General features: G+C 36.9%; 2 protein-coding genes across 6 annotated transcripts in view; one reads left to right on the top strand and one right to left on the bottom strand.

The window, feature by feature from the left end:
- LOC130907439 (kelch-like protein 29) overlaps positions 1 to 7,964 on the top strand; it is a 501,705-nt gene extending 493,741 nt beyond the window's left edge. For 3 of the 4 annotated variants that reach the window (XM_057822529.1, XM_057822530.1, XM_057822531.1), the window contains 2 exons: positions 1,294 to 1,438; positions 7,112 to 7,964. In XM_057822529.1, coding sequence (XP_057678512.1) covers positions 1,294 to 1,438; positions 7,112 to 7,295 — 329 coding nt within the window. In that variant the 3' untranslated portion in view covers positions 7,296 to 7,964. The remainder of the gene's footprint in view (positions 1 to 1,293; positions 1,439 to 7,111) is intronic. The other variant, XM_057822532.1, reaches the window with a different exon arrangement.
- A 788-nt stretch (positions 7,965 to 8,752) lies between these two features.
- The window catches only part of atad2b (ATPase family AAA domain containing 2B), a 166,003-nt gene continuing 154,244 nt past the window's right edge, over positions 8,753 to 20,511 (bottom strand). For both annotated transcript variants that reach the window (XM_057822001.1, XM_057822000.1), the window contains exon 28: positions 8,753 to 20,267. In XM_057822001.1, coding sequence (XP_057677984.1) covers positions 20,226 to 20,267 — 42 coding nt within the window. In that variant the 3' untranslated portion in view covers positions 8,753 to 20,225. The remainder of the gene's footprint in view (positions 20,268 to 20,511) is intronic.

Below are 20,511 nucleotides of genomic sequence, written 5' to 3'. Positions count from 1 at the left end.
TTTTGCCATTCATTTCATTCAAATCTTAATATCTGAACATTTAAATATGTAAACTAAAGTGCAATCACATTCAGAAATGAATGGCTTCTGGTTTTTCAAATGTAAATAAACCAATCTATTGTGATAAAACAACAAAATTGCAACAACTGCATTAACCATCAAAGTGAAGTCTAACTGTAACTGTAGTCTTAAAACAAATCTGAATAAGGAAAAACATTGCAATAAAATAATGCAAACTGGTTAAACTTGAGAGTAGCTGAGAGCTGCCATGACAGAACATCACTTCAATGATATCTGGCGCTATCTAGCGTCGTGAATGGGTATAATGTCTAGACTGCGAATATAAGACGAATCCCACTTTTTCAGTCTTATTTCAATGCAAAAAAACACCGTCTTATATTCAGGCCAATACGGTATATATGGCGGTTCCACTCTGAGATCCCCAATTTTGGCTTACTTGAGGAGTGGTCGAGATTTTCATTTTCATATATCTACCCTTTTTTTTTCTTTATTTGGATCCGTTATTTAATCATCTAAAATATTGGGGAAAATGCGACAGTAACGAAAAAAAATACAATTAAGTGAAAGTTATGAGGTAGATATCCGTGGCTTTTTTACAGACGCTAATTTTTTCATTGTCACGTAAAGTTTTTTAAAAATTATCCACATGCATATTTTAAAATCGTCCCCCCCCCCCCCCCCCTTAACTAAACATTAGACATCAATCAATGATTCCAAGCTAAAAATGACAGACATTTTGAATAATAAATTACTTACCTTCTTCTTACGGCTAGGTTAAAACAAAAGCGGTTGCGCAACGTCTGTAAACGTGGGTTTCCAGGGTAAAACGGACAAATTAAAAATATTTCAGGGGCTTAATGCACCATGAATCTGCTATGGCAGCATATAGACATATTGTCCTGTCAAACAAAACAGTTCTTTGGGCTTAAAATACAGCAATTTATTTTAAAGACGGGTGCAAGAGCAGAAACTTTTTTTTCAGCCTTTTCTGTGTTTTCCGCCGTATACGTTTAATTGTCCGCAACACTGCCATAGACAGCGGAAGAAGAAGTACTTTAAAAAGTACAGTACTGTAACATGTTTGTAACGTTTTTTCAGAAACTTTTTTTTTGTTTTTTCGGTATCGGATCGGGACTTGCAAAATCAGGTGACTGTCAGATAGAAAAACATTGGAATTGGGACTGTTAAGACTGCATTCAAAACCATTAGGAGTTGGCTTGCTGTGTTAACGTAACCTAAATGTCTGTTTTGTGTGTCTTTTCATGCATGTAGATAACAAGTACGCTCCGGCGGTGAGTCTGGGCGGGCTTGTGTACATTCTGGGCGGCGCATACGCACGAGCCACGACCATCTACGACCCCGACAAGGGCAACATCAAAGCGGGCCCCAATATGAACCACTCCAGGCAGTTCTGCAGGTAACAAGCCCACACTCACGATGTACTCACACATGTAAACAGCCGTCATTGCTTGTTGTACCCAAAGAATCCTCGAGATGGCGCTCGTCCAAATAAAGCTAAACGTGGAAAGAAAAATGGGCATTTTTTTTGTCAGTTTTGAGGGCGCGTCAATTATTTGCAGTCAGGTTCGGTCAATAACTCCCGTGACTAGTGCGGATTTCACTGTTTTTTTGTGCATTGCGTGCAGTCGAGCAGGTGTTCTAACAAGAGAAAGTAGAGAGGCAATGATGTTCCGCGCCTCCTCTTCGGCTTCCGCGCGTTTATCAGGCCGGGCAGCAGCAGCTCGTGCTTTTCGCCGCACGCGTGCCACTCCTGGTCAGGCCCAATAGATTGAAGCTTTATGTAATCATCTTTTCCACTTCCAGCAGCGTTTACGACTTTGTGTGTGCGTGGCCCAATAGGACGACACAAAAACGTAATCTTCTTATAGCCCAAGTTTTAATCCTTCCTGCGCCCAAACTCCTGTTTCTTTTTCTCATGTTAAGTAAGCACATTAGCTCAGTTGCTACCATTGACGACTATCGGCGTCAATGTTTAGTAGGGGTGGGAACCTGAGGGTAGGCCTGTTGCGATAACAAATTTTTAGTGTGCGATAATTTATTTACTAATTTATTGCGATATGCGATATTATTGCACCCCCCCCAATTAAAAAAAAAATATATATATATATATGTACAATTACACTGTGAGAATACAGTATATATTAATTAGAGATGTCCCGATCGATCGGCATTTTCAAAGTATCGGAATCGGCAAAAAACTATCGGCCATGCCTTTTTAAATTTTTTTTTTTTTTTTTTTTTTTTTTTTTATTAAATCGTTTCCTAATTGTATTTAATGTTACAGACATAATATGTTACAGTCATCTAGAGTCCTTAGTTTAGGCTTAAGGTAGGGTTATCAAATTTATCCCGATAACGGCAGTAATAAGTTTTAAAAATGTATCACGTTAAAATATTTAACGCAATTAATGCATGCGCTGCACGACCCACTCACGCATTGTCGCGCTCATTCTGTAATGGCGCCGTTTTACCTATATAGAGAGCTAAAAGGCAGCTTAAAATGAGTAGAGGGAATTTTGGCAGCCTTTGGAGCCTTTTTTTAATTGGCTAAAGCCTTACAATTCCTCTCCCTATGATTAGAAATAACGTGGGAAGCAATGTGGGGAAGCAAGGTAGTAATTGATCTTTTTCTTAACACCCTATGTTATTTCACAACGCAGAGAAGATATATCAAATGGTAGCACTACGCACAGTCATGGTTGCACTTCCCATCATGCATTTGGGCATGGCTACAGTATCATTTACTGAAAGCTCAACAAATACACTAGATGGCAATATTTAGTCACAATATACAAAGTCACATTTATCCTTTAAGAATTACAAGTCTTTCTATCTGTGGATCCCTCTCACAGAAAAAATGTTAATAATCAGGGGTGCACATATTTTTTTTTTGCCCAGGTTCTCAGAGGAGGACCTGGAGATGCGACTTGGTCCTCATTGAGCTTGAGAGCCGACCCGCCTGATGCGATAAAATTATGACAAGCCTTACTTAGAGCCAATTACCTTTAATTAATTATATTAACAATTAATGCTTGATTATCAACTGGCGCAACAAAATTGCCAGTACGATGAAGTGTTGTTAATTTTACTTTAAAAAGTCATTATAGTTACAAATTACTTTTCCCAAAAAGTAATTGCGTTAGTAACTCAGTTACCTGAATGTAAGAGTAATTAGTTACTTGGCAAAGTAACTAGTGATAATTTTCGTGTTTTTTTTTTCCTCAAAAAAAAAAAAAACAGGCCGCACAATGTGAAGTTTAAAGGGTTTTGGGGACAATTGGCCCAAGCCCAATTCTTTACCCTCCACTTAACTAGACACAAGGGTATTGCGATAACTAGATAGTAACCTTTGCTGTGTGGAAGTCATTTTAAGTTGTGAATCAACCGTTAAAATTGTTAAAATTGTTCCCGTTATTGCATTAGTTCCCTTCTGTCTACTTTCAACATGTGTAAGTTTTAAAACCATTTCATCATTTAAAGATAGATTTATGTCAAGATTTTGCTGATTTAGGAGCATTTTAGATTTAAAAAAAAAAAAAAAGTTACTTAGTTTCGCTAGGGAACCATCTCTACATCAGAGCCTTCCTGAGAGGTCTACTGCTTTAAGATGGCGGCTGTTTACTAACGCATGTAGTCCTTAAAACATGTTGCCAATGCAGCCGTGTCTGTGATTTGCGTCTAGTTCTATAATATGTGATATCTACCGTATCATGTGGGCGTAGTTTGAAGGCTATGGCTACAGTCAGGTATTATTGGAGCCACCTAGCATCGTGTTTGCAACGGCGTCTTCCCTACTCCTGCCCTGCTCTCTCGTCTCCATGAGTCCGTCTCTCTCAGACTTTTTTTATTCAACCAACTTAGTAACACATAGTAACGCCGCCTTCCCCGCCTCAGTAACGGTAACGGCGTTGCCAAGATGAGAAAAGTAATTCATTAGATTACTCATTACTGAAAAAAATAACGCCGTTATATTCTAACGCCGTTATTAACAACACTGAGTATGAAGTGAAATGTAAAGAAATAAACATAAAAGCACTAATTCAAAATAAAGGGCATTATGCGGCTCCCACATTAACTCCAAGCCTTTGTAAAAGTGGGATGTCCTTCTCATAAGAGCTCATTGAACGTGCATGTTTAGCTTTGTGAAATGCGAGCAAAAACACGTTTGTCAGTGCATGTCGCTGTTCATTACCTTTATTCCGCCCTATTCCGCCACTTGTCCATAGGGCAAGTGGGGTCCTGTTTGACATCGATAGTTTGCTTAATTGCCACATGCTGTTTTTTTCGGGCTTTTCAAAGTTTGGATGGCTGAAATTCTTTGACCCTACATAAAATGTGCTGCTCTTATCAGCGACATTGTGATTCTCACGGCAAATTTTGTACCACATTTCCGTGCGAGCATCATTTGCTTCTAGCCATGGTACCTACCTCCTGCAGCCACTTTTCAGCAAAAGTCCTTTTTTTTGGTAGCTCCGGTGACGTCTCTGTCGTCTGTCTGTCTTTTGACGGGGGTGGAGGAACACGGAGATTTTTACTCAGTGGGGCCTGCCTCTTTGACATTTTGAGAAGTGATTTTCTCGTGTCCGCCGCAAATACAGTGGTCAGCCATCGGTACGCAAAAGCGGATGTATGCCGTTGAGGGCCAGCGCGTTTGTCTACGTCCAGTACGCATGCGGACCACTTATGTGCACCCCTGTTAATAATGTAAATGCCATCTTGAGGATTTATTGTCATAATAAACAAATACAGTACTTATGTACAGTATGTTGAATGCATATATTCGTCCGAGTTTTATTCATTTTTTTCTTAATGCATTGCCAAAATGTATATGATCGGGAAAAATTATCGGGAATGATTGGAATTGAATCGGGAGAAAAAAAAGCAATCGGATCAGGAAATATCGGGATCGGCAGATACTCAAACTAAAACGATCGGGAGGAAAAAACCATGATCGGAACAACCCTACTAGCAATAATAATAATACAGTACACTACCTGTAATAATATAACAAATTGGGTTCTAATGTGGCGGACTTTTTTTGCTGTACCTGAACGCACCGCGGGGCTGACGGTGAGCAGGAGAGCGCTATTTTACATTCTGTTTCAATCCTGGCGTCAACAGCAGTGGACACTTGGCGAATTGATGTTACCACAATGAGAACTGTCACCTTAGAGAGCATACGACATGAGAAAAAAAGTCTTAAATAGCATTATTATGTGAATTAGAATCATATTTTGAGACGATTCAACTATATACAACAATTTAGCAAAGCGCAGATGACGAGAAATTAGTCTTTTAATCTGCTGGTTAGCCACGCCTACCATGTTAGGGCTCTAGCGTCCCCAACAGGTGGATGACATCAGCGGAGTCACGATTTCATCTGATTTAGTATGCAGCCCATTAAGGGGGAATTATTCAGAACGAGGAAAACGCGACGAAGAGAGCCGCAAAATGTCATTGTTTCAATCTCTCTACTCCAATATTTTTACAGGATATTCTTTTTATCCAAGTATTTTCCCCAATTGCTAAATAAATGGCATGGTCATGACAAATAACAGTCTTGTGCTAAATGGAATATGAAATAATAAAAATGCACTTATTCAGGACGACATGGCAAAATGACTCCATAATGGTCAAAACTGTCGACTTCCCCTTTACTGTCGCACCTCCCGAACGATATTTTATGACACCTAAATCGGACATATGTCATTTCCCTTCCCCGGCTTCGGAGAATGTAAACAAACTAAGAGGCGTGACAGCTAGCCGACATGCTAACCCGAACCGAGTGATGTTTCAAAGTCTTCGAAGCGGAAAATCACACATAACTAGCCCGGATTATTTCACATGACGACTGGGTTGTCGATTGTCTTCGCGGATCGGCAAACTGCCTGGCGGAGAGCAATTTACAGTTCATTCCCCGGAGGAGGGCGGCTGCAGTTGTTGTGTAGCTAATGTGCACGAGGAGAGCTTTTTACATGCCTATCAATGATCAAACGTAAGTAGTCCTTTATTTTAAAGAAAGTTTGTAGTGTTTACTTTGTAATTGCTGTATTAATGTATGACATAATACAAAACAAGATGTTTACTCACTTCCTCGTAAGTCCAATAGTCCCACAGTAGTAGGGCTTGTTTTGGCCAATATCCACGGTGAATGGGAACCTTTTGAAGCTCCAAAAAGGCGTACATGCCTCTCCCTCACAAAGTAAGATTTGCTGGCGTGATGCGAAAAATAAACGTATTAGCTGAATCCTTAGTACGCTTTCACCCGTACACGTCACAGCGCCCTCCTCCTAAATGCAAGACCGAATCCGGAAGTCACTCATTTTCATGGCGCAGGATTAAAAAAACTAATTAAATATAGCGATCGCTTCCAACACATCCAAGCGGTCCATATCAGTCAGGAGCATAAAATACCGCGTGTATTATGAAATAAACATGCGTTTTCGTGTCACATGCACTTTAACTTATAAAGACTGGCGAACAGAGGAGGACCGCCGGTGGACTGGCACGCCGGAGATGGTCCGCAGTCAATCCCGAGCAATGACACGGCTGGTATACTTTGAACAATAAGATATAATGGGAAAAAATTGGCTCCGGCGCTATTTTTTGCCGGACCCAGAACGAAAATTCATTTTGTCTGGTTGGCAATAAGTAAGCCGAATTTTTAACAGCACATCAGCCGGGAGGCGATAAATCTTTTTAACAGCACATCAGCCGGGAGGCGATAAATCGCAGCGGAAAAATTACCGCCCTCATTTTTATTTACCGTGCGATAAATGGAATTATTGCATATTGCGACAGGCTTACCTCTGGGTAGCTCACGATAAGGATGATCTCACGATATGGCGATGTTATCGATACATTGATCAGGAAATCATTCTACAAAACGACTAATAAACAGAAAAACAAGCTGTTTTCATCCTTATGCTGTGAACTGAAATTCGCTGCCACCCTCCCACTTTGAACGGATTGGACGTCTACTAGTGATAAACTCATTCCAATTCACAGCAGAAAGATGAAAAGAACTTGTCAAATCCATTAACGGCAACATTTGCGTTTTCCACTCTAGCGCGGTGATCCTGGACGGCAAGATCTACGCCACGGGAGGCATCGTGAGCAGCGAGGGTCCGGCGCTAGGCAACATGGAGACGTTCGAACCCAGCGGCAACACGTGGACGCTGCTTCAATCGCTACCTTGCCCGCTCTTCAGACACGGCTGCGTTGTTATCAAGAAGTACATCCAAAGCGGATGAGGCCCACCCTCGCTCAGTGCCAAAAACTAGGGACGCTATGGACCGTTCGCTCGTTCCCTTCCCTGTGCAGAATGTACTTCATGCGCAACCACGCCGGTTGTTCATCACCCCATCAACAGGCGCAGGGACCCTCTTAGTAAACCTTTGTTTACTGCTCTCATTTCCATTTAATCCTACACTAGCGATACGATGGGAAGGACTTCCAAAGAGGACTAAAGTGGTTGGGCCTCATCCCATTTTCCGGAATATTTCATCCCTCGCCGAGGGAAAGAAGCACAATAATCACCCATGACTGTTATCATTTTTCTCATTTGGTTTTTCTAAACACCACAGGTCTCATTTTAAAGCCGCACGTAGAGTAGAAGAGGCGGCCTTCTGTAAATACCAGGAAGGAAAAATATGTATATTTTACAACCCTGAGACAATTGTGTATAAATGTTTTTAGGAAAAAAAATACAAAAAAAATTGATAGGTTGAATTAAAAAAAAAAAGTGGTACGTCTGTAAATCTGTATCCAAAAAAATAACACAATATTACAAAAAGCTAATACATATACCCAAAAAATATGATTTGTCTTGTCTTTCTTGGACAGTTTTTTTTTTGTGCAATGAATTTTTCATTTCTTTGCTATTTCAGAAATAGTAAGACCTCACAAGTTTTATAACAAAATTTGGTTTTTGTACATGAAGCCATTTTTGTAAAAAAAAAAAAAAAAAAAGATGGACGAAATTATTCCAGAAGGGCTGAGAACCAAAAGCTCTTTGCCATATGGCAAAATATTTTTTTTTTTTTTTTTTTTTTTTGCCACATGGCATTTTTTTGACGTGGCATTTTTTTGCCATGTGGCAAAATTGATTTTGCTTTGTGGCTTTTTTTGCATTTTGCGGTGTGCCATTTTTTTGCCGATTTTGCCATGATGCATTTTTTTTGCCATGTGTCAAAATGGATTTTTCAATGTGGCTTTTTTTTTTTTTTTTGCCATGTAGCAAAATGGATTTTGCCATGATGCATTTTTTTGCCATGTGTTAAAATGGATTTTTCAATGTGGCATTTTTTTTGCCATGTAGCAAAATGGATTTTGCCATGTGGCATTTTTTTGCCATGTGGCAAAATGGATTTTGCCATGTGGCATTTTTTTGTCATGTGACAAAATGGATTTTGCTATGTGGCATTTTTTTTGCCATGTGGCAAACTGGATTTTGCGGTGTGCCATTTTTTTGCCATGTGGCATCTTTTTTGCCTTGTAGCAAAATGGATTTTGCCGTGATGCATTTTTGCCATGTGGCATTTTTTTGCCATGTGGCAAATGGATTTTGCCATGTTGCAATGTTTTGCATGTGGCCAAATTTTGCCATGTGGCGTTTTTTTGGCCATGTGGCAAAATGGATTTTGACATCTGGCATTTCCTTTGGTACGTGGCAAAATGGACTTTTGTTTGTCCCATTTTTGGGGGGGGGGGGGGTTATGTGGCAATTTTTAGGGGGTACATGGCAGTTTTGCAAGCCATGCACGTCCAAATTTTCCATTCATTTTAAAATGGCAGAAAAACGTGGCTGTGATTTTTGACCGTACACTTTACATAAAAGTGCATTGACATTCAACTGACAACCAAGGCAGGCTATGCCATTGACGGCTATGCACGGCCAAATTTTCCATTCATATTAAATGGCAGAAAAACGTGCATGGCTGTGATTTTTGAACTTACACTTGAATGCCAGGTCAAAATCCATTTTGCTACATGGCAGAAATATGCCACATGGCAAAATAAAAAAAAATGCCACATGGCAAAACATTTTGATACATGGCAAAAAAAAATGCTACATGGCAAATACCACTTTGGTTCTAGCTGTCTCTCAATTATGGACACCCCTGGAATTTTTCCTGAAAATACAGCATTTCTCACATAAATTAATGCAGTTACAAATGTTTTCGGTAATAATGTATTTCTTGAATGTGCATTGGAAAAACATAAAACAGCTGAGGAAAAAAGTCAAAATAAACACAATTTTAGACAAAACTCAAAAAATAGGCTGGACAAAATTGTTGGCACCTTCACCACAATATTTGGTTGCACATCATTTGGAAGAAATAACGGAAAGCAATCGCTTCCTATAACCATCAACAAGTTTTGTGCACCTCTTAGATGAAATTTTGGACCACTCTTCTTTTGCAACTATTCCAGGTCTCTCAGATTTGAAGGGTGCCTTCTTGCAACAGCAATTTTAAGATCTCTGCATAGTGTTTAATATGATTTTTATCCGGACTCATCGATGGCCACCGCAGAATTCTCCAGCGCTTTGTCTCCAACCATTTCTTGGTGCGATTTGAGGTATGTTTTGGGTCATTGTCCTGTTGGAACACCCACGACCTCTGACACAGACCCAGTTATCTGACTCTACACCCTACATTATGGCCCAAAAGATTTTGATAGTCTCTATATTTCATGACACTTTGCAAAAATTGTCAAGGCACCCAGTTACGTGGGACTTACGCGGAAATTCTGTATAAGTCGCCAGCGTAGAAACGGAACTTATTCATAACCCGGGGACTACCTGTAATTGACTTTTCTATACATTAATTTGAAACAGTCTTGTTTTCGTCAACAATGGTGATCACGAAAATATTTCGTCAGCGAACAATTTTTTCATAACGAGACCATAAAGAGCTAAATACTTGTTTTGGGAGACTAAAATATGACTATTGTCAGGTTTCGTTTGATGAGACATGAACGAGATGAAAATGCGCAATAGTTTCCATCACATGTTCACAATGTCTGACATTTTTTTGTGTAGTTGGCCTGAGTTGTAGCAGTCTCTGCTTGTGTCACTCATGTGACATACTGCGCCTCCCGCCCTGACTCAGTGAGTCTTACCCAGTCTCCAAGCTTGCACACACAGTAAAATTTGTTTTCTTATCTTGATCAGAGAGGATATGCAATGTTGCTTTAGCCTTTAAATGTATATGGCGGGAAAACACTCAGGTGACTTGTAGTTCCCCTCTGAGACCCCCAATTTGGCCAAATTTCAAAATTGTCCGATATGCATGTGTGATATATCACTGGAAAGCTTAAAATCTCAATTTTCTGGGGGAAGAAACATTTTGAACAGTTTTGAACGGCATTTTAAAAAAAAATAATAATAATGATAATAATTTTAACAGCAAAACCCTATCTGGAGGTGAGAGCACGCGAGAGCAGAATTACAGACGCCATGACTTTAACGAGATATTATCGCGTACTTACCTTGTTTCGATCCAAAAACTCCATGTAGCATGTATCACTGAGTGTCAAGACACAGCTGTGAATGGCCACAGCTGGATTTAATGGGTGAAACATGGTAATATAACAAGGGTCGCGATGCAGAAATCGCAGACATCAAAGATTGGTCGAGATTTTCTTTTTCATAAATTTACCCTTTTAAACGTTTTTTTCTTTCTTTCTATTTTTCTTTGTGTGGATCGATTATTTATCATCTAACATATCGAAAAAAAATTCGACAGTAACAAAAACAATAAAGCAATAGTTATGAGGTAGATATCCGTGACTTTTTTTTACAGACGCCATTTATTTCATTGTGGCATAATTTGTCTAAAAGTTTAAAATATTTGAGTAAATAATTTTTTTAAGGTTTTTTTTTTTTTTTTTTTTAAACGAAATATGAGACATCAATTAATGATTCTAAGCTAAAAACGACAGACATTTTGAATAATAAATATAATTAATTACCTTCGTTTTATGGCTGGGTTGAAAAAAGCGGTTGCGCGACGTCTGTAAACGGGGGTTTTCAGGGTAAAACGGACAAATTAAAAATAGTTCGGGGGCTTCATGCGCCATGAATCTGCTATGGCAGCATATAGACATATTGTTCTATCAAACAAAACAGTTGTTTTGGCTTAAAATACAGCACGTTCTTTTAAAGAGGAGTGCAAGAGCAGAAACTGATTTTTCAGTCTTGTCTGTGTTTTCCACCATATACTGAGTGATCATCACACAAAATGTAACTCCTAGCGTTAGCATAGTTTTCACGTTAGCATTAGGCTAACGCTAAAAGCGAGCGTCCGCTTAACTCATTTGCTCCCAAAAACGTATAAATACGTTCTATTTTTGTTTTAGTGTCCCAAAGACGTATTTATACGTCTTTTATGTTTTTTCTCCACAAGAGACATCTCTAGGCTCTGATGCAACGTAGCTCCAAAGCAAAATGCTGAAAATCCATTTTAAAGCTACGAACGGCCGGGGCGCCGGCAGAAGGATGCCAGCCGGCGGACAACCGAGCAGAACAACCGAGAGGACGCCCCGGATGCCAGGCGCTGGACGACCGAGCAGAACGACCGGGACCACCCGTGCAGCGGACAATGTCGAGTCCGTGCTGCTCGCCGAGCAGACCCCGCAGAGACTAAAAAAAAAAAAAATCTTTGTGAGACAGGTGGCGATTAAGGAAAAGTTAACCCGGATGTCGCAGCCACAACAGCATCATCTCAGTTAGTTATGTGTAAATAAATTGTTACTTTGCTATCAAAAGCTCTATTTGGCTTGTTGTTTATGTTATTTTGTAGAAGGAAAACATTATTTAGATGTTTGGGATGTAACTAAAGACTTCACTTTGATGGTTAATGCAGTTATTGCAATCTTGTTTTATCACAATAGATTGGTTTATTTACATTTCAAAAACCAGAGGTCATTCATTTACAAATGTGATTGCACTTTACATATTTAAATGTTCAGATATTAAGATTTGAATGAGGCAAAATAACATGCTTTTTCTCTCAAATATATTGTTATAGTCATTTGTTTCAGATGTACTGTAATTATTTTCCGTATAAAAATTATTTTGGTGTTCAAAAAGCCTCTTTTTTTTTTTTTCAAACTTGATTCTTGAAAAAGAGGGGGTCGTCTAATATTCAGGCCAATACGGTATATCATAGCTTTTCTGTTTATCAGGCGTTTTGTAGAATATCGTAGAATTATTTCCGAACCAATGTATCAATAACTGTTGCATTGCCATATCGCGAGATCGTTAACATCGCTAATCATATCTTGAGCTAGCCAAAAGTTCCCACCCCTAATCCACAAAAAGCTCCATTTCTGTTTTTTCATCAGAAATTGGAAAATTGCTATTGCTAATTGCTAAAAAAGCTATTTTCTAATGCTGATTTCTAAAGAATGGAAAAAGATATGAACTAATTTTTTTTTTCCTGCTGAAAGAAGAGAGTAATGTTTCTTTTGGTGTTTATTTAGCAATAGAACATAATTTTCTGTGGGCCTTGCAAAATCAGTTAAAATCTAGTAAAATGGCTGGTAGCGAATAAGTTAAACAACTTTTTTTTTTTTTTTTTTTTTTTTTACATTCATATATACCGTATTGGCCCGAATATAAGACTTTTTTGCAATGAAATAAGACTGAAAAAGAGGGGGTCCTCTTATATTCGCGGTCTAGACGTTATACCCATTCACGACGCTAGATGGCGCCAGATATCACTGAAGCGATGTTGTCATGACAGATCTCAGCTTCTCTCAAGTTTAACCAGTTTACATTATTTTATTGAAATGTTTTTCCTTATTCAGATTTGTTTCAAGACTACAATTACAGTTAGACTTCACGTTGATGGTTAATGCAGTTATTGCAATTTTGTTGTTTTATCACAACAGTTTATTTACATTTGAAAAACCAGAAGCCATTCATTTACGAATGTGATTGCACTTTAGTTTACATATTTAAATGTTCACATATTAAGATTTGAATGAGGCAAAACAACATGCATTTTCTCTCAAATATATGGTTATAATCATTTGTTTCAGATGTACTGTATTATTTTCTGTATAAAAATTTGGTGTTCAAAAAGTCTTTTTTTCAAATTTGAATCTTGAAAAAGGGGGTCGTCTTATATTCAGGCCAATACGGTATATCATAGCTTTTCTGTTTATCAGGCGTTTTGTAGAATATCGTAGAATTATTTCCGGACCAATGTATCGATAACTGTTGCATTGCCATATCGCGAGATCGTTAACATCGCAAATCATATCTTGAGCTAGCCAAAAGTTCCCACCCCTAATCCCCATAACAAATCCATTTTTTAATGTCGACTCAAAAAACAAACCAGCACATTCAGTTTTGCACCTTTTTATTCAAGTATTTCACAGCAGTTTTATTTGAGAAATACAGTAAGTGTTTCCATTCCAAATATAACCTTACACTAAAAAGGTAACGAGAGCGTGCTGGGTGGTGTTGAACGGGCCGAAAATCTTAACCGAAACCCTGGCAGCGCCTCAAAAGTTTCCGACGCAAAAAAAAAAAAAAGTGTCAGGGCACGTGAAGGAAAGAAGAACGGGACCAAAGAGGGGCTCGCTTGCTCGCTCGGCATACTGGACTAGAAAAAGTCGTGTCAACTACCAGACAAAAATTGGTTGTTAGTCCATCATGGCTACAATAACAAAGCAATATCACAATGTATGACATTTAAACCAACTCGTGTCTTTATAATTCCCAAATGTAGCTCTCGTGTATGTCTTTTGGCAACAAAATGTTTATTTAAAAAAAACAAAAAAGTCTGGTCCTGTTCCTGCGCGATTTCCAGTATGCAACATATCAAATGAAAAAACAGGAAATTATGGAAGCGTATTGATGCTACACCCAAAAAAAAAACGTTCAGTACATGTGATGCTAAGCTTTTCTTTTTTGGGGTAGGGCAACAATACACTTCAGGAAATAAATACATGTACACACCATAAAAAGTAGGAAAACCAAATTTAAAAAAAAAAAGGGCATGTGTTAAACCTGAGAGACTTGTAAAAACTCTCAAATGCCCCCGAAAACCTGCTACACAAATGCTACAGGTTTACAAAATTCAAAACCAAAAAAAAAAATGTAAATCATCTACAATAAATAGACATGAGATGAAATCTGCCCAAATAATACAGGAAAAATAATGCATCATGTCACAAAATGGGGCCCTGGCAGGTGGGAGTTTGGGGGGCCGCTTAGACGTCACCTCACCGCTAACGAGTTGAGTACTTTATTTAAAAAAAAAAAAAAAAAAATACCGCTTGAGTGTACCGAGTAAACAGCTGACAATAAGTTACGCTGAGGTAGCTTGCGGACCGAGTGTTAACCCGGCGGCGGCAGCTTTTTTTTCCTTTTTTTTTTTTTGCATATTCAGTCCATCATCTTTTCCGAGCTTAGTTAAAACGACACAGGGTTATTTCTGGGAGCGAACATGTAATTAAAACCAAATGCTGCCTTAGCGACGGTGCTAACACGAATACAAGCGCAAATTATTCAAAGAACGCGAACGTTTCCAACATGGTGCGCGGTAAGACTTGGGGATGACAGTTTAGAACTTTCTGTTCTGTTAAAAAAAAAAAAAGAAAAAGAAAAGAAAACATAATATGTAATCTTCAAGCTGTTCTACGGAAGCGTATTGCATTCACATGAAAAAATTTTAAAATGCGGGGCTGTTTTTGAATTAATTTTTTTTCAACTCTCCGTTTTTCTGAGTAATTTGTTTTTGGGGCTGTTTTTTTTTTTTAATTAATTTTTTTTCAACCCTGTTTTTCTGAGTAAATTATTTTGGAGGTTGTTTTTTTGAATAATTTTTTTTTTCAACTTCGTTTTTCTAAGTAATTTATTTTTGGGTTTGCTTTTTGAATTACATTTTTTCCAACTTTGTTTTTCAAAATAATTTATTTTTGGATTTGTTTTTTTTGAATTCATTAAAGTATCTCAATAACTCAAGTGCTTGAATTTTGAATACATTTTTTTTTTTTTTTTTTTTTGGAAGCCATTAGCATTTACGGAAGCGTATTGCAATTTTTTCTGCAGTAGCCAAGCTCAGGGGGAAAAATTATTCAAAAAACAAACGCAAAAATAAATTATTTTGAAAAACGAAGTTGGAAAAAAATTAATTAAAAAAACAAACCCAAAAACAATTTTGAAAACCAAAGTTGGAAAAAAAAAAATATTTCAAAAAACAAACCTGAAAATATATTTTGAAAAACAAGGTTGGAAAAAAATGTAATTAAAATAATAAATAAATAAATAAATGATTTTAAAAGTTGGGGAAAAAAATATATTTCAAAAAAACAAACCCAAAAATAAATTATTTTGAAAAACAAGGTTGGAAAAAACAATAATTAAAAAAAAACATCCTCAAAATAAATTATTTTGAAAAACAAAGTTGGAAAAAATTAATTAAAAAAAAAACAAACCCAAAAATAAATTATTTTGAAAAACAAGGTTGGGGGGAAAAATGATTAAAAAAAACAACCCCAAAATAAATTATTTTGAAAAACGAAGTTGGGGAAAAAAAACTATTTCAAAATACAAACCTGATAATACATTATTTTGAAAAACAATGTTAGAAAAAAAATAATAAAAAAACAACAACCCCAAAATAAATTATTCGGAAAAACAAAGATGGAAAATTTAAAAAAAACAAACCCGAAAATAAATTATTTTAAAAAACAAGGTTGGAAAATTAAAAAAAAAAACAAAATAAATTATTTTGAAAAACAACGTTGGAAAAAAAATTTTTTTTAAAAAACGACCTCCAAAATAAATTACCCAGAAAAACGGAGGGTTAAAAAAAAATTTATTGAAAAAACAGCCCCCCCATTTTTTATTTTGCATGTGAATGCAATACGCTTCCGTAGTTCTCTATATGAAAATTTCAAATAACTCCTCGACACAATTAGCCATTAACCACTCAATCATCCAGATTATTGTCTTGCGTGAACAGGTAAAACTGACAATAAATTGATGTTAATTTTGGCCGTTCAGTGTAAAAAGTACGGTAACACTATTTGACATTGGCGTCATAAGGCCGTCATAATTCTGAATGCTTATGACAGATCTCATTAACTCCAATTACGTCTTTCACATCTATTCAAAAGTGACATACTTCTCATGACAGTGTTATGTCATAATTATGACGCCACCGTCAAATAAAATGTTACTAAAAGTACAAATCCAAATTGAGTAGGTAAATTTTGTCAGTTCGGAGATCTTCAGGTAACTTGCTTGCATTCAAACTCACTCCTTTTGCACTTTATTCATTTATTTTTGCTTTTCTGTAATTCAGGGGTCCGCAAGTCCGGTCCTCAAGAGCCGCTATCCAGCTTGTTTTCCATGTTTCCCTCCTTTAACACACTTGAATCAAATAATCAGGGTCGTTATCAGGCTCCTGCAGCGCTTGCTGATGAGCCAATCATTTGATTCAGGTGTGTTAAAGGAGGGAGACATGGAAAACAAGCTGGATAGCACCTCTCGAGGACCGGACTTAGAGACCCCTGCTATAAACGAATTTAAGTTCTTTTGCGTTTTTTGTGTTTGTATTTTGTGTGCTTTCACGCGGTCAATCAACACTGCTCTTAATTACAGGGTGACTAAAAAAAGGGAACTTTTTAACAAGCAAACTAAGTGTTATGGAAGAAAAATAATTTACTCATAGTGACTGAAATCTTAAAACATGCCGTTTAAGTAACAATGATGGAATTTTCATTCAAAAATGGTGTTCAACTGCATGAAGGCTTTGTTGAAATCTGCTGTTGAAAATTTTTGCGTATTGGTAGACATGAGCAAGTGGCGGCGCTGCGAGACGGTGACCTTGAGCAAGTAAACAATGTGCCATTATAGTAACCATGGTGAATTCAGGATGAAATTCACAGTATCTCAGCTCAGATGTATGGAATCCCAAAAGGGTCAAAATTAAATAAAAGCAACACTTCGATAAATAACAGACAAATTATGTAATATGGCCCTTAAATTGTAAAATAAGGTAGAATTATTATGAAAATCACACAAAAAAACTTCATGAAAAACACTCTCTATTCCTTAATGCCTTTCTCCACAAGAGCCCTTTCATTTCATAATGAAGCTTTTCAGCACAATGAGATTTTACAAGATGAAAAGCACTTTTCACAAAGATTTTTTTTCACAATGCCTTTTACCACAATGGCCTTTTTATCTCAAAAAGTTGTTTTTCAGAACAATGAAGCGCGTGCTGCGTGTGGAGTCCGGCTAGCTGCGCTAGCATTTGGTAGCGACGATGAACTGCTCGGTAAACTTCCAGAAAGCATCTAATAAAAACACACTGCTGCTGAAATCCTTGCTAAGGCTGAGGTAAACGCCGTCCGTTACTATCTAACCGGTTCGCAACTTATCTGATTAACTCTGAAAGTGACGCTACGAAATGCTAGCGCAGCTAGCCAAACTTCACAGTCCCTCCAGCATATCACTTAACTGACTCAGACTTAAGTATTTGATTGACAGTTCATGCTTTATTGTGCTGGAAAACGACATTATGAAATAAAAAGGCCTTTGTGGAAAAAGATATTATGAAATTTTTTTGGTAAAATCTCATTGTGCTGAAAAACGACTTGGAAATGAAAAAAGGCTATTTTGGAAACAGGAATTATGAAATTAAAAAACACTTGGCAACACTTTCCAATAAGGGTCCCTTAATTAACATTAGTTAATGCATTTTTAGACATTTTGCATTTTGTTTCAGTAACATGACAATAATTTAATCCTTTATCTAACATTTATTAATACATTAACATGAGTTAATGCGTTAATTAATGCATTTTAAGACAACAAAGTTGGAACAAATTAATAAAATAAAAAAAAACGAAAATAAATTATTTTGAAAAACAAGGTTGGGGAAAAAAATTATAATTAAAAAATAAATAAATACTTCAAAAATATTTCAAAATACAAACCCGAAAATAAATTATTTTGAAAAACAAGTTTGGAATAATAATAATTTTAAAAAAAACAACCCCAAAATAAATTATTTTGAAAAACAAAGTTGGGGAAAAAAAAACTTTCAAAAAACAAACCCGAAAATAAATTATTTTGAAAAACAAGGTTGGAAAATTTAAAATGTACCCCAAAATACATTATTTTGAAAAACAACGTTGGAAAAAAAATTAATTCAAAAAACAAACCCAAAAATAAATTATTTTGAAAAACGAAGTTGGGGGGGAAAAAAATTTAATAAACGACCTCCGAAATAAATTACCCAGAAAAATGGAGGGTTCAAATTTTTTTTTTTTTATTCAAAATAGCCCTAAAAATAGATTGACAATAACAATAACGATAGACAATAACGTTTAAGTAACATTACAATAATTAATATAATTGCTTATCCAACATGTATTGATGTATTAATTCATATGAGTTAATGCATTAGTTAAAGCATTAGTTAATGCATAACCAGACAGTAACTAATAGTTTGGTAAAATTAAATATATATATAGGCCTATATGGGGTTAGGGTTTGTTAAACATTTAAAATTTCTTAGTTAAGGGGCACATGTGCTATACTTTCCAATAAGGGTCCAAAAAGTATTCAGTAATGGTTAATAAAGGTTAATACTTAATGAGGTACGTTCACGTGAAATAATACCATACTTAAGGTTAAGTTATAAGATATAATACATTACTTAACATTAATTCACATATACATTAGTAAATTATAAGTTATTAATGTATACTGATACTAGTAAGTGATTGTTATTTTAAAATGAGAAACATTGCTCTTTGAGTCCTTGGGTGCTGCTAACCTGACCTTAATTATGGTATTTTTTCACGTGAATGTACCTCATAAGTATTACTTAACCTTAATCAACCATTACTGAATATTTTTTGGACCCTTATTATAAAGTGTAGCACATGTGTCCCTTAACTAACAAATTATAAATGCTTAAGTTCCCCCCCTTAACCTTTATTAACCATTATTGAATGCTTTTTGGACACGTAAAGTCCCTTAACTGAGAAATTGTAAATGCCAAGTTAACAAACCCTAACCCTAAACCCTAACCCAATATATACTTTGAGTTTTACCAAACCATTAGTTACTGTCTGGTTATGCATTAACTAACGCATTAGCTAATGCATTAACTCATGTTAACTAACATATTAATAAATGTTAGCTAAGCAATTATATTATCTATTGTAATGTTACTTAAACATTAGTTATTGTCTAAAAAAATGATTTAACTAATGTTAATTAAGGGACCCTTATTGTAAAGTGTTACCAAACACTTTTTATCTTGTATAATCTTTTTCATAATAATATTACATAATTTTACAATGTAAGCGCCACATTAAACAATTCGTTATTTATCAAAGCATATTTCAAAATGTTGTTTTTATTTAATTCAGACCCTTTTGGGGTTCTATACAGATAAAGAAGAATGCATTCATACAAGAAGAGGCCATTTTTAAAAGAAGAAAAATTTTAAGGTTTCAATAGCTAAAAAATAAATTTTTTTGGGGTCCATCACTCTTGGTTTTATTGGATTGTTAAAAAGTCACCCTGTATTGTATGACTGGAGTTGATTCTAACTGAGTAGTACCATATTTGTTTCAAATCATATCACTCGGAGATGTCAGGTTTAATTAAAAGCCACTAAGACCCTTCCACAGTTTTTCTAACTTTTTTTTGGAGAGATAACATGGCACAACGAATATAAAGTAACCGTAAGAGGGTAGAAAGAAGTGGTGAGAAAGAAACAACAGCGCATAATGATGATGATCCACTCAGCGGTGAGATTGGCTCAGCGGCGTCTTTGACCGAATGAGATTTTTCTTCCGTTCTGGCATTCGCAACTGTCTGCTGGTGAGGATCGGTGCGCGCGCGTGCGGAAGGGGTTGTTTTCACTTCAAGCAGCATGGATTACAGTTAGAATAGCACCCAAGTAGCACCGGGGTCGCCCATTACCGTTGGCGTGGGTCTAAATGTGCGTGAGTGTGACACACCTGCAGGGGGAGGTGGGGGGTTTGGTTGTGTCAAAGCGTGTTTTCCTGAGACGATAGCACCATTGAATGTCTCTCGACTTCGCTCTCAGTTTGTGGTCCCGTGGGAGGAGGCGGTTAGGGGTCCGGGGGCAGTTTGCTCAGGGTCTACCTGAGGAGGTTTTGTTGTCGGAGTCTCACAGGAATGTGTCAAAATGCTGGATTCGGTCTTCCATTTCCTGCAGCACACAAATGGACAACAACGAGGTGGCTTGTTAAGAAGGTCACCAACGGATGATGGAAAGGTGACGCAAAAGCGGGACAGGCCACTGTGTTGGCAACCAAGCGGGAATTTAAGCCTACTGAATGGACTGTAATGGGAGTTGGTGAAACGTGCTCCCGTTGCCTTCATTGACAAACTAAGCACGCACAATAAAACCTCGTTAAAGCATCGTGGCGAAAGCAAAATTAAATTGTATCAGG

Source organism: Corythoichthys intestinalis, chromosome 19 (genome assembly GCF_030265065.1).
Source record: "Corythoichthys intestinalis isolate RoL2023-P3 chromosome 19, ASM3026506v1, whole genome shotgun sequence".
Lineage (NCBI taxonomy): Eukaryota > Metazoa > Chordata > Actinopteri > Syngnathiformes > Syngnathidae > Corythoichthys > Corythoichthys intestinalis.
Note: the sequence above shows the minus strand (reverse complement) of the source record. Positions and strands in the feature narration are given on the sequence as shown.